Here is a 13,875-nt window from a genome sequence, read left to right as displayed (position 1 = left end):
CATGGTTTCATTTACTAGTATAATCACATTCAGCTCACACATGCCCCTTATTAAACGAAACAATGTTCTTTTTTCTTCATATCGGTTAGTAGAGTATGAGTATGACATAATGTCGACTGTCTCACGGTTAAGCTCGTATTTTTTATTGTCGGATAAAATACACAGATCAAAGCGATTTTCAGGTTTTACTAACCATCCTTCAAAATTCTGTAACTTCAATTCGGACTTATGCGGAAATGAATGTCCCAGACATTTGGCAATGAATGTGACATACCACCACGGGCAGTTCCAGCTGTAATGGGTTTCGTACCATGAGACAGGTATATCAGCCGGCTTACTGGCAATATTCATTGATACTCCCAGGATCTGGTGGTGGTTCGATTGATCTACTACCCTGTTTCCTTACCAGTTGCCCTCTATTACGAATCCTCCTGTTATGGTGCACCATTGAAATTTCAAAAAATCTAAACTTCCCATTCGGTTATGCATGAAAATGCTTTCTCTCAGCTCGGCAGCTGCCCAGTTGGTCTGTCCTAGCACTCAAGTCCTTGCCGCCAAGACAGGTAAGGCCAAGACATGCAAGGCCAAACGGGCCACCGGCCCCATAAGGCCAAAGGCAAAATATCCGAGCGGATCCGTGCGCCAGTGCTTGTATTTCTTCAGCATCTCAGTTAGAGATTCAGCCGATAAGTTGAAGCCATACGGTGCGGAAATGCGATCAGGCTCAATTTTCCCTTCAACCTGATGGGATTTGTTGGGTCCTTGTTTGCTTGTCGCCAAAAGAGTACACTTCAAACGCGTTTTCTGGAGCTCTTCTGCGTTTGCAAAACAGATCATCAAATTACTTAGAGCCACAGACACAGCACATTCGCTCATCTTAGGTACCCCTTCGGATGCGGTACGTCCCAGGTAGGCATGGACCATCGCTGCAAAGTTATGCTCTCCCTGCCCCTTCGCCGAGATTCCGCTGCAAATTTCATAGTCACCAGGCAGATGTATTGATAATTGCCTGGTATATGTACCGTAGCGGCTCTGGACATAAATTTGGCTTTTTGCTTGATATCTGAGGAGGCTTCAGTACGGTAACTGCCGCTTAAAGTCGACTCGATGAGGACACGACTTTATCCCCCACTTTCCCTGCCATCCTTAATAGACTGGAAAGTAAGTAATGCAATAGACTATCTCACCATCGACGTCTTTTGTAGAAGCACTATCGAAACTTGAGGACATAATTGCAACAGGTGGCTCGTTCCCTCCTGGGTACCTACCTGAATATCTGGGGTCCACACGGTCTTGTATGAGTCCCTGTCAACTCTTGTATTTAACGCAATCCGTTGAGAGCAATCCGATGTCCCTGCCAAAATGTTCGGGTTTGTGGCTATTATATTAAGCATGTTGTTTGAAGCCTTTGAAGCCTTTCTCCAAAGAACTCTTCGCTGGCTCTTCTTCATCGCCACCATAGGAATTCCACAAATGTTCGATTGTCCGCCGGCCAAGTGCCGAAAGCTTACTTTCGGGCTTATCGGATGCCTTGCAGCCTTGGATGGACACAGTCACAGCGGGCATGGTGTCAGATATAGCTGAAACTTCTCCGACATCAACTTGATACGGTAGCAATAGGTCTGGCCACGAGAGGGGATTGCTCATTGTATCCGTGCCACACCAAGAAAATCTATCTCAAAAGGCAATTTTGGGGTCTGCGAAAAAAGTTTACTTATCACACGTAGAACCTCTGGTTGCGAGCCTCCCTCTTCTTTTGCCTGTTGCATTTCGTCTATCTACCCTTGGGTAGAGGGGGATTATTTGGCCGCCCGCCTTTGCAAGGTGGAAATCGCCACGTCGTCACTGTAACTTGTTACAGTTGAACGAGCTAATTTTGTTAAACAATTTTGTAGCAAACAAAAACACGTGCACCGAATTAAGCTTAAAAAGTTCACTCTTGTTTTGGCTACACTCGATTAACGATTACCGATTATTGCAATAAGTAACCCAATCGGTAGAGGTATTCAAGAAAGTGTTTTTGATTTGCGAAGGCAGTCCCAGCGTCCACCAACGACTAACTATGGTGCCTGGTTTATTTATTCAACATAATGCCTATTGGCATGGGAGGACACGCCAGCTGTGTCTCGGCTCTGTGATCACCCCGTAGATGATGGCATCGTGGTATACGTACATATTTACATATGCTGTTTTCCCGTCGTATTAGCCACACACCAGGATTAGTACACACACACACAATGTTTGTATTATCAAAAAGAAACAACACAAGGTAAGCTTTGCACATTTAAAATTTAAATGTATGTCTTTTTATATTTTGTATACTCTTCTGCCGGTCGTCTCTGTTGTCAACGCTTCTTGTGTGACTTTCTGCCAGGTTTTAGTTTTCGTTTTACGTTGAATGATATGATCGATCCGGGTCCACAATAAATTTGTCTGAAATTCAAACTGTAAACTTCATTGCATCTGCGTGTGAGCTGGAATTCGAATATACATTTATCTAGCTGTTGTCTAAAGCTATCTTTATATATATGTATGTATGTTTTTTTGCTTGTTTGTATGTGTGTTTAAATGTATTAGCATATGGTTTGGGACTATAGACTATAAGAATGGTGTTGCATCAGCTGAAGGCTGAGCTGCGGGTGACGTGACGTGACGGCAAGAAGCTTTACAGTCGAGAAAACCCTACGAGACACATTTATACACAACTAACTAACTGTTATTATTATTTTATTTTGTTAATGTTTTACATTTTGGTTATTGTGAGAGGGGCTGATGTGGCGTGGCGTGGCGTGGCTTTGGGTTGGGGTTTGGGTCTAGGTCTAGTTTTAAGGATAATATGGATAGAGGATGGTGTGTAGTTTAAATTTCATTTATTTTCTGATACTGACATCTATGTTTTGTTTGAAATCTTTATTGGATCCTTGTAACGGGCAGTAGTATCCATTAAATTATAATAGTAAAATGTTAAAAGTTTAACTATGTTCTTAGAGTCTAATGAAAAATGGATACATAGACGAATATGTACTCGTTTTGTAATTTCAGAATTTCAGAATTTGTGTCATCTCTTGTTTCTCTTCAATCAATGCAAAAGAATCAACCATCTGTGTGGGACTTGGTTTGGGATTCACTTCTAGTTTCGTATTCAGTGTGTTCGGTGTTTGTGATGGTATGGGATGGGATTGGTTTGGATTGGGTGACTCTCCCTGTTAGTTATGCTATGCGCCTTGCAACTATTACTAAATTTAATTAAATTTAAATTGAATTACAAGTTATCTGTTTAGGTTTTTGTTACGTTACGTCAAAATGTAGCTTAATTAATTTTCTACGCCTTTGCACTTGCTTTGATTTTTGCTTGCTACGTTATTCTCTCGTTTTTAATTAATTATATTTTTGTTGTTCTTTTTTGTTTTGTTTTTTTTGTATTTATTTTGTATTTTTGTTGGCTTGCCCTACGTTCAATAGTAAAATGTATATATATATGTGTAATATATATATATATATATTTATATAGTTATATGTACGTTAAGAATTACATTAATGTAGGACATAAGTCTAAAAGGATAGAGGCTTGCTAATGGGCTTTAAAGTTGATGGTGGGGGTGGGGAAATGGGAAAGGGGCAATAGGGAGCTACAGGAAAAGGGGGAACTTTGTATATTCGTATTATTAGTAGTAAAATTTGTATGTACAGTTCGTTAGGTTGCTTAGGACTGATCATCGATCAACAGCATCACCTGCTGCGTTGTCGTTTGCGGATTCCTTGTGCACTCCACCTGATGAGCATTCCAATCCTTGCGCTGGCAGAACTCCGAGCAGTACGGCGTCTTTCGGCATAGCGAGCATTCGGCCAATGCCTCGCGGTTACAGTTGGCGCACTAGTCGATTATTTAATTAAATTAAATTATTAGATTACATTGGGGGTAAATGCGAATTTACCTTTTTGGCCGATATGATCTCATTGCCGTGCAGGGAGCCAGATATATTTGGATCATCGATGTCCGCGTGAACCTGTACACGCATCGCACTAACCGCCGCATCGCGCTCCTTTTGCAAAACCTCGATTCGTCGCTCGTAGTTCTGCTTCATTTCATTGAGCAGACGCTTAAAGTCGTTGGTTGCCTTCACCATGGTGCAGTAGACATGCTCGATGTTCTTCATCGATTGACTGTTGTCCAGGACGGCAATGGAGGCCCCATCATTGATGTTAACCACGAACGTTTCACGGCCGTAGTCATTGCCCATTTGCGATTGGTCAACTAGCTCGGTGGAGGTGTCCAGGCTGTCGTTTAGTGCAGCCCATGGCTCATCCTTAGACGTTATGTTTTCCTCGGCCAAAAACATATTCTCATCCACAACGCTGGAGGTTGCCGCCACAGCAGCAGCCGCACTGGCGGCCGCCATATCTATATTGTTGTTGGCGCTGTTGCCGCTCGTGTTGTTGTTATTGTTGTTAGTGTTGCTATTATTATTATTGTTGCTATGATGGGTATTACGCTTTCGCTTGGGACCAGGCTCCATATCGAGATCCGTTTGATTCCGCTTTCGCCGCTTATACGGCGTGAATAGACGTACAGGGCCGGACGCTAAATTTCAATCAGAATTGATTTAAAAATGCTTTTTACTCGACCCTAAATGTGGTACAGTGAACCCGCCGCCACACTGCTCACCACCGAATCCTTTTATTTGAACAATCTATAGAGCTGTAGTGGCGGTGCCAATCAAGTTGTGTGTGGCGAGTTCACTGTTCACTTGTTAAGGTCTTAATGGATGGACCGAGGTGCTGGGGACCAGGGTTATAGTTTTTGTTCGTCTCACCTGACTCACCTGCTTCACCGTCGCAGCAGACGGTGCAGCTGCAGTTGGTTGCATGGGGCGTGAGTGTGCCCTCGTCGATGAGCGATTGCAGCGACTTGCCACCGTACTTGATGGAGCGCTTCCAGTCTTTGCTCGAGCCCCGGCCGCACACATGCTCGAACTCGCTTGGTGTGTGCCACTTCTCCTTGTACTTGACGCAGCGACCCCGGCCGCCAGATCCCAGTTTGCTGCGATAGAGTTCGGCGCAGGTGGTTTTACAACGGATCTGGAAGACCTCCATGTGTTGCGTTGATGTGTTCTCTGCCCAGCCGGTGGAGCCCGTTGCTTGGGCACCACCACCTGCATGCTCGAGGACAAGGCTGTCCTCGCTGGGGGCCCTGCTCCCAGAGCCGTCATGATTCAGTCCAAGAGTGTTGGTGGCATTTGTATTGGTTCCAGCACTGTTGGAGCCCCCTCCTCCGCCGGTGGCTTGTGTCTGCTGCTGCTGCTGCTGGATGACGATCGTCTTCAGGTCGTTGCCCATGCTAACCGTGCCGCCGGACAGGTAGCCATTGTTGTCGACGCACAGCATCGGCTTAAAGTGGGGGAGCTGATCGGGCGTAATCACATTAAAGGTGGTACCGGTTATCATTGATCCGATTGGCAGCGAAACTGGCACTGAGACAACACCGCCGCCTCCTCCTGTTCCACCTCCGGAGCCGCTACCGCTGTTGTCGTTTGAGGAGGATGTGACCATGCGAACCTTAGAATCCAACTGCATTACCATAGCGCACATATTCCAATATTCCAACGTTCGTCACATGAATGTGGTTAAGTGTCCAATTGCCAATTGTCGTATTTGTGTTTTGCGATCCGTGTAGTTTTATTTCAAGCGATGCGATGCGATTTCCCAAGGAATCAGAGAGGAAAATTCGAATGTAAGTAAACAACACAGCATGGGAAAAATGAAAATCGGTATACACAACAATTTGCGCCACAAAATCTGTTGGCTTGGGGAGGGGGTGCGGGAACGGGAGTGTGAGCGGGTGGTATGTACTGTATAGCGGCGTTCTGTGGGGGTTGGGATTGGTTTGCCCAGTGGGCCGATTGCTCCGCTTGGAGCAGGCCAACCCCAACCCCACTCCCACTCTTCCCACTTCCACACATGCACGCACACATGGACACAGTTTCCACTACTGCGCAGAGCAGAGCAGAGCCAGTGGCAGAGCGCGAGGAGCCAGAACCAGAGTCAGAGTGAACCATATTCGGATTCGGAGTGATATGCACAGCCACAACCACAGCCACGGCCACATCCACATCGACATCCACCCTTACCGCCAAGAGGCAACATTTTGTTTCTGTTTCATTACCTGATGGTGATGATGATGATGGTGATGGCCCGGGCTTTCTAATATCACCTCTTCTTTCACAACATCGCGCACATCGTCGGCCAAGTCTTTCACTTCACGTATCCTGCTTATGTGCAGCTCAGTAGAATCGACCTGTTCCATTATTGGTGTGCCACTACCGCACTGAATTCACTTTCACTTGTTCTATCACTAGTATTTCCGCTTTTATTTCTTAAAATTAACTCATCGAATTGCTGCAAATTGCAATTGGACGTCTGTTGTGGTTGGTGCTGTTGCTGTTGCGCCTGCAGTTTGTGTTTCCCGCGCACACCATTTACAATTTACATGTGCATTTTGTGGCATTCGCGTCAACGATTCATTTTCTTCTATTTACAGTTTACAATATATTGCAATTTACATTTTTTAAGCTAAAAACTTTAAAATATCTCTTAAAGTTGATATCCTCCTCTTCTTCCGCATGATAGAGTTGTCATGTTGACCGAAAACGTCAGCAGGGTTGTCACGCGCATGGCGAAACGTGGAAACATGGTCACACAGATTGTGATTTTAACTGTGGCACCGATGATTTGTGATAAAACTTATAACCAATATATAGCGTAACTTCCATAAAATATTGGAAAATCGAGCTATTGATTGTATAACGAGATATCCAGGATTATACTGGATTAGGACTGTATTGGGCCAAAACTTGGTTCTTCCCAGTTGGATGGCACATGTCCATCGCGTTATTGATCTATCGGTGTACTGGCCACACTATAGTAATAAAATGGTAAATAAATGATAAAATATTATACACAAAAATCGAAAATACCTATTTTACAGGCCGATGTGGATGTCTTTATTAGCAATTACACCCTTGTTGATCCCGAAATTTACCAGCTATGGATCGAAGGGTTTTCCTGTGAGTTTTTATTATAACTTCTTCTGTGTTGTGCTGTGTTTTGATAACCATTGTAATATATTCATTGTGATGATGGTAGCAAGCGAAGCCGTCTCCTACTTGAAACAGAAGGGTTTTGGCCATTCCATGGGAGCACCAAGCGACTTGATTGCCTCCGATGTCCTGGACCACTACCGCACCTATTCGCTGATAGAATTATATCTGCACGCGCCCACCAAGCTGATGGAACAGTCTTGCTTTCAACTAGAGCCGCATATGCGTGACTTGATCACGGAGAAATATTATTCCATTGATGATGTTGTAGCACGTGAGATACTGGGCAAAAAACTGACTTCGCGCTACCGCAAGGACTTGGATGAAGTGGCCGAGAAGACTTGCGTCAAGCTGAAGTCCTGCCGGTATGTTGATTTAGCACACCAAACAGGATTATTACCACAATTTCATGCTAACTATGACACCTATTAACAGCCGTCAGTTCGACAACGTTAAGCGCATATTCAAAGCTGTGGAGGAGATGCCTGGAACGCTGACCAACAACATAAAGCAGCTCTTCTTTATATCCAACGATTTGGCAAAGTATGAAGTTCCTGCAACCAGCTTAAACTCAGTTTAATGTTAAATACTAATTTCTTATGCAGAAAGTATGCATGCATCGTGTTCCTGGCCTGCTTGCGCTTTGAAACGACCAAAAAGAAGTTGCAATATTTAAGTTTCAGTGATTTATTGACCTGCTCACACTCAATTATGATCTATTGGACATACACGTACCAGGCAGGTTGAATCATTATTATTAATACTCACTTGAGCTGTCTACATTTTGTATTTCGTATTTTTAGCACACTGGACCCGAGTACTACGACACTGAAATGGACAAAGAGTTCCTCCTAGATCTGCGTGAATTGCGATGCCTGCTGGATAAAGAAAAGGAGATAAAACAGTAGGATCTGCAGTAGCCTGCAGATATCTGAATATATTTCATGTTTTTCCTGTTTTACAGCCTCGTCTGCCTGCGCCTTAAGCCTGTTCTCCTGGACCGTGCCTTTCATGAGTTGGACGGAAACTTTCGGTGAGGATGTTGTTTTGCTTAAAAGTGCTGGTCGTATAATGGTTGGTCGCTTTATAGCTCATACTGGCGCGCCTTGATCACAATCGCCTGTAATCTTCATCGCAATCGGGAACTGCGCGATCTTTTCGTTGATCTCTGTGAAAAACTGATAGATCCCTGGCGTCAGAACGGCTGGAACCGAGAACAGGTTAATAAATTTCTATCATCCATCACACAGAGCGTTCTGGATTTGGAAATTTCAAGGTGATTTTTGTTTTGATGCTTAATTAGCACTAACTAAGTATTTTTTTCTACAGAGATCAGGAGACTCGATGCCTTTGGGATCGTTACATGCAGGTCATTACAATATGCCTGGATAAAATGTACCATATTTAACTTTACCTAGACTTCATGTTATGTAAAAATGTTCGTTTGAAACCATAGCTGTGTTTAATTTACATTATTTCGTCGTCAACCATCTCTGAAAGCAACACGAAAAATAGCTGTTGCGATGGAACGGGGGATTGAATGGGTTAAGTACGTTTTAACCTCGGTATATTTTGAAAATGAGAAGGTATATTACGGTATATTTCTAAGGGTCAGTCACACTGCTACAATGGAAATGCAAGAACCTAGGTAAAATTTTTGTTTAGAAAGTTGTTACGGTACTTTATGATAAATAAGTGGCTGTTTTAAGTGTAGACTTAATACACATATTACTATGTAGCCCAAAAAGCCCCGAATAAACACAAGCTGTCGCACTTGAATCAACCATTTGCAGCAGGTTGCTGCACAACAAAAAATGGGGTTGTTTCTTTAATTCCCACTCCTATTTCTTTGCTTGAAATATTTCAGCGAGAATCAGGAGGAGCTGGAAGATGACTTTGATGAGGAGAAGTCGGCCAATCGTACTTCCGATGAAAACCGCAAGTATGAGAAAGCAAATGATGTTGTAGTCGTAGAATCGATAATGGCTGAATTCCACTTGAAACTGCTAGACAAAACCACAGCGAAATCGAGAAGCGGAGACGGGACAAGATGAACACGTACATCAACGAGCTCTCCTCCATGATACCCATGTGCTATGCCATGCAGAGGAAGCTGGACAAGCTGACGGTGCTGCGGATGGCGGTGCAGCATTTGCGTGGTATACGAGGCAGCGGTAGTCTGCATCCGTACGTTGGCGCTGATTTTAGGCCGAACTTTATGTCGGACCAGGAGCTGAAGATGATAATATTGCAGGCTTCGGAGGGATTTCTGTTCGTTGTGGGTTGTGATCGTGGGCGCATCCTCTATGTGTCCGACTCGGTGTCCAGTGTCCTGGACTGCACGCAGGCGGATCTATTGGGGCAGAGCTGGTTTGATGTTCTGCATCCGAAGGATATTGGCAAGGTCAAAGAGCAGCTCTCCTCGCTGGAGCAGTGCCCAAGGGAGCGACTCATCGATGCGAAGAGTAAGCTTAGCCAATTATCAATGCAAATCTTAAACTCAATGGCAAAACCTTTCTTTTTTCCTACCCAGCCATGCTTCCCGTCAAGACAGACGTTCCTCAGAGTCTCTGCCGCCTGTGTCCAGGTGCGCGTCGCTCCTTCTTTTGTCGCATGAAATTGCGTGCCGCAAACAATCAAATCAAGGAGGAATCAGACACATCGTCCAGCTCGCGCAGCTCCACCAAGCGCAAGTCCAAGCTGAGTATAGATCACAAGTATCGGGTTATTCAGTGCACAGGATACCTGAAATCATGGACGCCCATCAAGGATGAGGAACAGGATGGCGATAGCGACGATCAGACAACAAATCTCTCTTGCCTGGTGGCCATCGGACGCATACCGCCCAATGTGCTCAACTCGAGTGTGCCCACATCGCTGGAAACGCATCCAAACATTCGGCATGTGCTCTTCATCTCACGACACTCGGCGGAGGGAAAGTTTCTTTTCATCGATCAGCGGTATGTGTACGAGTACGAGTTGCCCATTCTTGGTCGAGTTATATGTTGTGTTGTGTCCACTTTTAGTGCCACCCTCGTGATTGGTTTCCTGCCACAGGAGATCCTTGGGACCAGCTTTTACGAGTATTTCCACAACGAAGACATCGCCGCACTGGTCGAGTCCCACAAGATTGTTATGCAGGTGCCGGAGAAGCTCACCACGCAGGTGTACCGCTTCCGCTGTAAGGACAATGGCTACGTACAGCTGCAGAGCGAGTGGCGTGCCTTCAAGAATCCCTGGACAAATGAGATTGACTACATAATTGCCAAAAATTCTGTCTTCTTGTAATCGGGCAATGGCTGCCAGATTCGATTGGGTTGATAATCTACTTTGCTCGTAACTCATTTTTATACCATAAATTAAACGCACAAAGCCAATTGGAAATTGTTAGAATGTATCTTAGAGATTAAGTTAACTCTCCCCCTCTTATTCCTCCACGAGTCTAAGAGAGTTTGGTCAGAGTAGTTGTAGTACATAGTAAAATAAACAACAAAAAGCTCTACGGCAGGCACGTTTTGGACGTGATCTTCAGCTAGAATTTCTGTATATGCGAAGAGTATACATATATACATATGTGTATTCATATATATGTGTATATATATCTACACACGTACATGATTTATCATCTGAGACGGGCTTTTTCTCCCATTTCGTTTTGATTCGTTTTCGTTGTTTCTTTTTTTCCTGCACTATCAATAGACCGACCGACATGAAAAGACGACAGGCCAAGCGCGTGGGTCCGACTCTCTCGTGAATTAGTTTCGGAATTAGTTGGCACAGAGCTGGCGTGTTGTGCGGACTGTTCGTATTTCGTACTCAATAGTTCATCAATTGGATAAATACAAATATGAGTGCCCTCATCATTTTGTGCTCCATTTTAATTGGATTTGTGATCTATTCCCTCGTCAAATCGGTGCGGCGGCCCAAGAATTTTCCACCAGGTGAGATGGCAACAAAGGATACGCGACAGATCCCTTGTGGTGTCTCCACTGGCCGCATTTAAGTGAGAATGAGCAAAAGATACAACGATAACCGCGTCTATTGCGTTGCTTAGAGATGCCTTCCATGTGCTCCATGTAGGACGAGTCGAGCTGTCTCGCTCCCAATTGGGCTGTACACTCATTAGCAACACGAAATGGACACCGACAGTGATACAGACAGAGACAGAGATGGGTACGGTGTCGGCATTGATAATACTGTCACATAGCCATATCTGACACCAGACCTAACAGGTCTGAGGTACGTGCCTAACAAGGGTAGGGGCACGGTACGGTCTGAATTTATGCATTTCTCAGTACTCCAAATGCAGCTTGGCTGTGATGGCATAATATTGCATTGTAATTCCATACAGTGCAGGGCATAATAATTAACATACGAATGGGGGATGGATGGTGGATGGGATATTGCCATCAATATTACCAGCCTTCACATGCCATCGGTTAAAGGCTATTCTTATACTTATGAATCGCACTGTCTACTCTACGACGAAATGTGTGAAAACTTAAAACAGATCTCAATCCCCAGCACATGTACATACATGGTGCGCCCCGCATTGATATTTCTGATAACCAACAGATTTCGATTTAAAGTAATTTCATAATTTACTGGCCAACAGATTTCACTAGCAAACGATTAGATTAGTAAGTAGTAGTCCCTCCACACATACGAGTATATTCCTTCCGGACAGAGGCACTGCTGGCCATCGATTGCTGAAAGATTGGACAGTTGTCAGGCAAGATTTGTAACCCTCTGCAATTGTCTGTTCTGTTCCGTTCTTCAATTAGGTCCTCGATTCGTGCCTTGGCTGGGCAACACACTGCAGTTCCGTAAGGAGGCACGTGCTGTGGGCGGACAGCACATCCTCTTTGGGCAGTGGGCACAGCGTTACCGGAGCCCGTTGCTGGGACTGAAGCTGGGGCAGGAGTACGTGGTGGTGGCTCTGGGACACGAGATGGTGCGCGAGGTGCAGCTGCAGGAGGTGTTTGAGGGGAGGCCGGACAACTTCTTTCTGCGTCTGCGCACGATGGGCACTAGGAAGGGTATCACCTGCACGGATGGGAAGCTCTGGTACGAGCATCGCAACTTTGCCATGAAGGAGATGCGTCACGTCGGCTATGGACGCAGTCAGATGGAGAGCCACATTGAGCGTGAGGCGGAGGAGCTCCTGTTGCAGCTGGACCGGACTGAGGAGGCACCCATAGAGCCGGTGACATGGTTGGCCCACGGTGTACTCAACGTGCTGTGGTGCCTTATAGCGGGTAAGAGGATTGCCAGCGAGGAAGATAGCACACTGCAAAGGTTGCTGGAGCTGATGAATCGTCGCTCCAAGCTCTTCGACATCTGCGGTGGGCTGCTCGCACAGTTCCCCTGGCTGCGGCATGTGGCCCCCGATCGCACCGGCTACAATCTCATTCGGCAGCTAAACACTGAGCTCTACGGCTTCTTCATGGATACCATAGAAGAGCACAGACTTCAGCTGGAGAAATCATCGGAGAATGAGCCGGTGGAGAGCGACCTGATCTATGCCTATCTGCAGGAGATGCGGAATCAAAGCTCGGATAGTGAGAGCAGCAGCTTCAACGAAACGCAGCTAGTGATGACCATTCTGGACTTTTTCATTGCCGGCTCCCAGACCACCAGCAACACCATTAACCTGGCTCTCATGGTGCTGGCCATGAGATCGGATGTTCAGGAGAAGCTTTTCGCAGAGGTGTTGGCCAACGTGAAATCGGCAAAGTCGGACGCCTTCCCACATCTCAGTCGGAGGGAATCGTTCGACTACATGGACGCTTTCATAATGGAGGTGCAGCGTTTCTTTCACATAACACCCATTACAGGGCCACGTCGTGCCCTCTGGCCCACTAAGCTGGGTGGCTACGACATACCACAGAATGCCACCATTCTGATTAGCTTACGTTCGGTGCATCTCGACGAGCAGCACTGGGTGGATCCGCTGCAGTTTAGGCCAGAACGATTCATCGATGTGGGTGGCAAGTGCTTCAAGGATGAGTTTTTCATGCCATTCGGCCTAGGCAGACGCCGCTGTCTGGGCGATGCCCTGGCCCGTGCCTGCATATTCTCGTTTCTGGTTAGGATAGTCCAGCAATTTTGCATTGTTCTGCCGCCCGGCGAGACTCCATCAATGGTGTTGCTGCCCGGAATTACCCTCACACCAAAGCCCTACAAAGTCAAGTTCGTGAAGCGTTCTTCAGATTGAGTAGGCAGGCTAATGGTGAAATTTCTAACTTATTCACCACGCTCGAAAAGACAAGCGCAAGAAAGGAATGGAGATGGAGTAGTGGTTCCGAAACAGGGTGCTTTGTGGTGAATACGTCACCTTGTTAGTAATTTCACCATAAACAGGCAGGGCAGGGCAGGGTGTTGGGTATACATTTCCACATGAATACATACATTAATATCTTAAGGTTATTCGGTTAAATACATAGTATACCGATCGATCAGTTTTGATTCTGGTCTGTTTTTTTTTGTTCTTTATTAAAGTGTCCTCTACATTAAACTTAAAATTTCGCATAATTTAAACAATTTGTGTAACAAAATTTAAATTAAATAAAAACCATATCATCGTAATCATTAATCGTCATTGTTAACGATCAGCTTACGTTAGCTGTTATCGTTATCGTTCGTCTTGTTTGTCTGGTTTATATGCATGTATTTAAAACAACACCAAGTCAGGGTTCTCAACGTATTTACAAACTCAAATTGAGAAGGAATTAATGTCCATTTACAGTAGGGGGTATGGGGGGGGGGGGGGGGGGGG

General features: G+C 45.2%; 4 protein-coding genes across 5 annotated transcripts; 3 read left to right on the top strand and 1 right to left on the bottom strand.

Annotated features, from left to right (window-relative positions):
- Positions 1–3,420: 3,420 nt before the first annotated feature.
- Positions 3,421–6,635, bottom strand: LOC117580457 (deformed epidermal autoregulatory factor 1). Of its 2 annotated transcripts, none has more exons than XM_034267029.1 (4): positions 6,164–6,635; positions 4,824–5,568; positions 3,936–4,582; positions 3,421–3,874 (listed from the first exon to the last, which is right to left on the bottom strand). In XM_034267029.1, exons 1-4 carry the CDS (start codon positions 6,302–6,304, stop codon positions 3,704–3,706), a joined length of 1,704 nt encoding a protein of 567 aa, XP_034122920.1. In that variant the 5' UTR covers positions 6,305–6,635; the 3' UTR covers positions 3,421–3,703. The 2 variants fall into 2 exon arrangements, with proteins under 2 accessions (XP_034122920.1, XP_034122919.1); XM_034267028.1 differs by having other exon boundaries at positions 4,815–5,568; positions 6,164–6,634.
- Positions 6,636–6,788: 153 nt separating this feature from the next.
- Positions 6,789–8,552, top strand: LOC117580465 (acidic fibroblast growth factor intracellular-binding protein). The gene is made up of 9 exons (XM_034267039.1): positions 6,789–6,932; positions 6,986–7,064; positions 7,144–7,462; positions 7,533–7,640; positions 7,703–7,835; positions 7,901–8,001; positions 8,062–8,130; positions 8,188–8,373; positions 8,427–8,552. The coding sequence occupies exons 1-9, from the start codon at positions 6,870–6,872 to the stop codon at positions 8,503–8,505; spliced, it is 1,137 nt and encodes a 378-aa protein (XP_034122930.1). The 5' UTR covers positions 6,789–6,869; the 3' UTR covers positions 8,506–8,552.
- A 130-nt stretch (positions 8,553–8,682) lies between these two features.
- On the top strand, positions 8,683–10,599 carry LOC117580463 (protein cycle). The gene is made up of 5 exons (XM_034267036.1): positions 8,683–8,745; positions 8,965–9,039; positions 9,108–9,562; positions 9,631–10,057; positions 10,124–10,599. Exons 1-5 carry the CDS (start codon positions 8,726–8,728, stop codon positions 10,383–10,385), a joined length of 1,239 nt encoding a protein of 412 aa, XP_034122927.1. The 5' UTR covers positions 8,683–8,725; the 3' UTR covers positions 10,386–10,599.
- Positions 10,600–10,831: 232 nt separating this feature from the next.
- Positions 10,832–13,685, top strand: LOC117580461 (probable cytochrome P450 305a1). The gene is made up of 2 exons (XM_034267034.1): positions 10,832–11,038; positions 11,882–13,685. The coding sequence occupies exons 1-2, from the start codon at positions 10,945–10,947 to the stop codon at positions 13,312–13,314; spliced, it is 1,527 nt and encodes a 508-aa protein (XP_034122925.1). The 5' UTR covers positions 10,832–10,944; the 3' UTR covers positions 13,315–13,685.
- The last annotated feature ends 190 nt before the right edge of the window (positions 13,686–13,875 follow it).

The sequence above is a fragment of the Drosophila guanche genome, unplaced genomic scaffold, assembly GCF_900245975.1.
Source record: "Drosophila guanche unplaced genomic scaffold, DGUA_6, whole genome shotgun sequence".
Taxonomy (NCBI): Eukaryota; Metazoa; Arthropoda; class Insecta; order Diptera; family Drosophilidae; genus Drosophila; species Drosophila guanche.
Note: the sequence above shows the minus strand (reverse complement) of the source record. Positions and strands in the feature narration are given on the sequence as shown.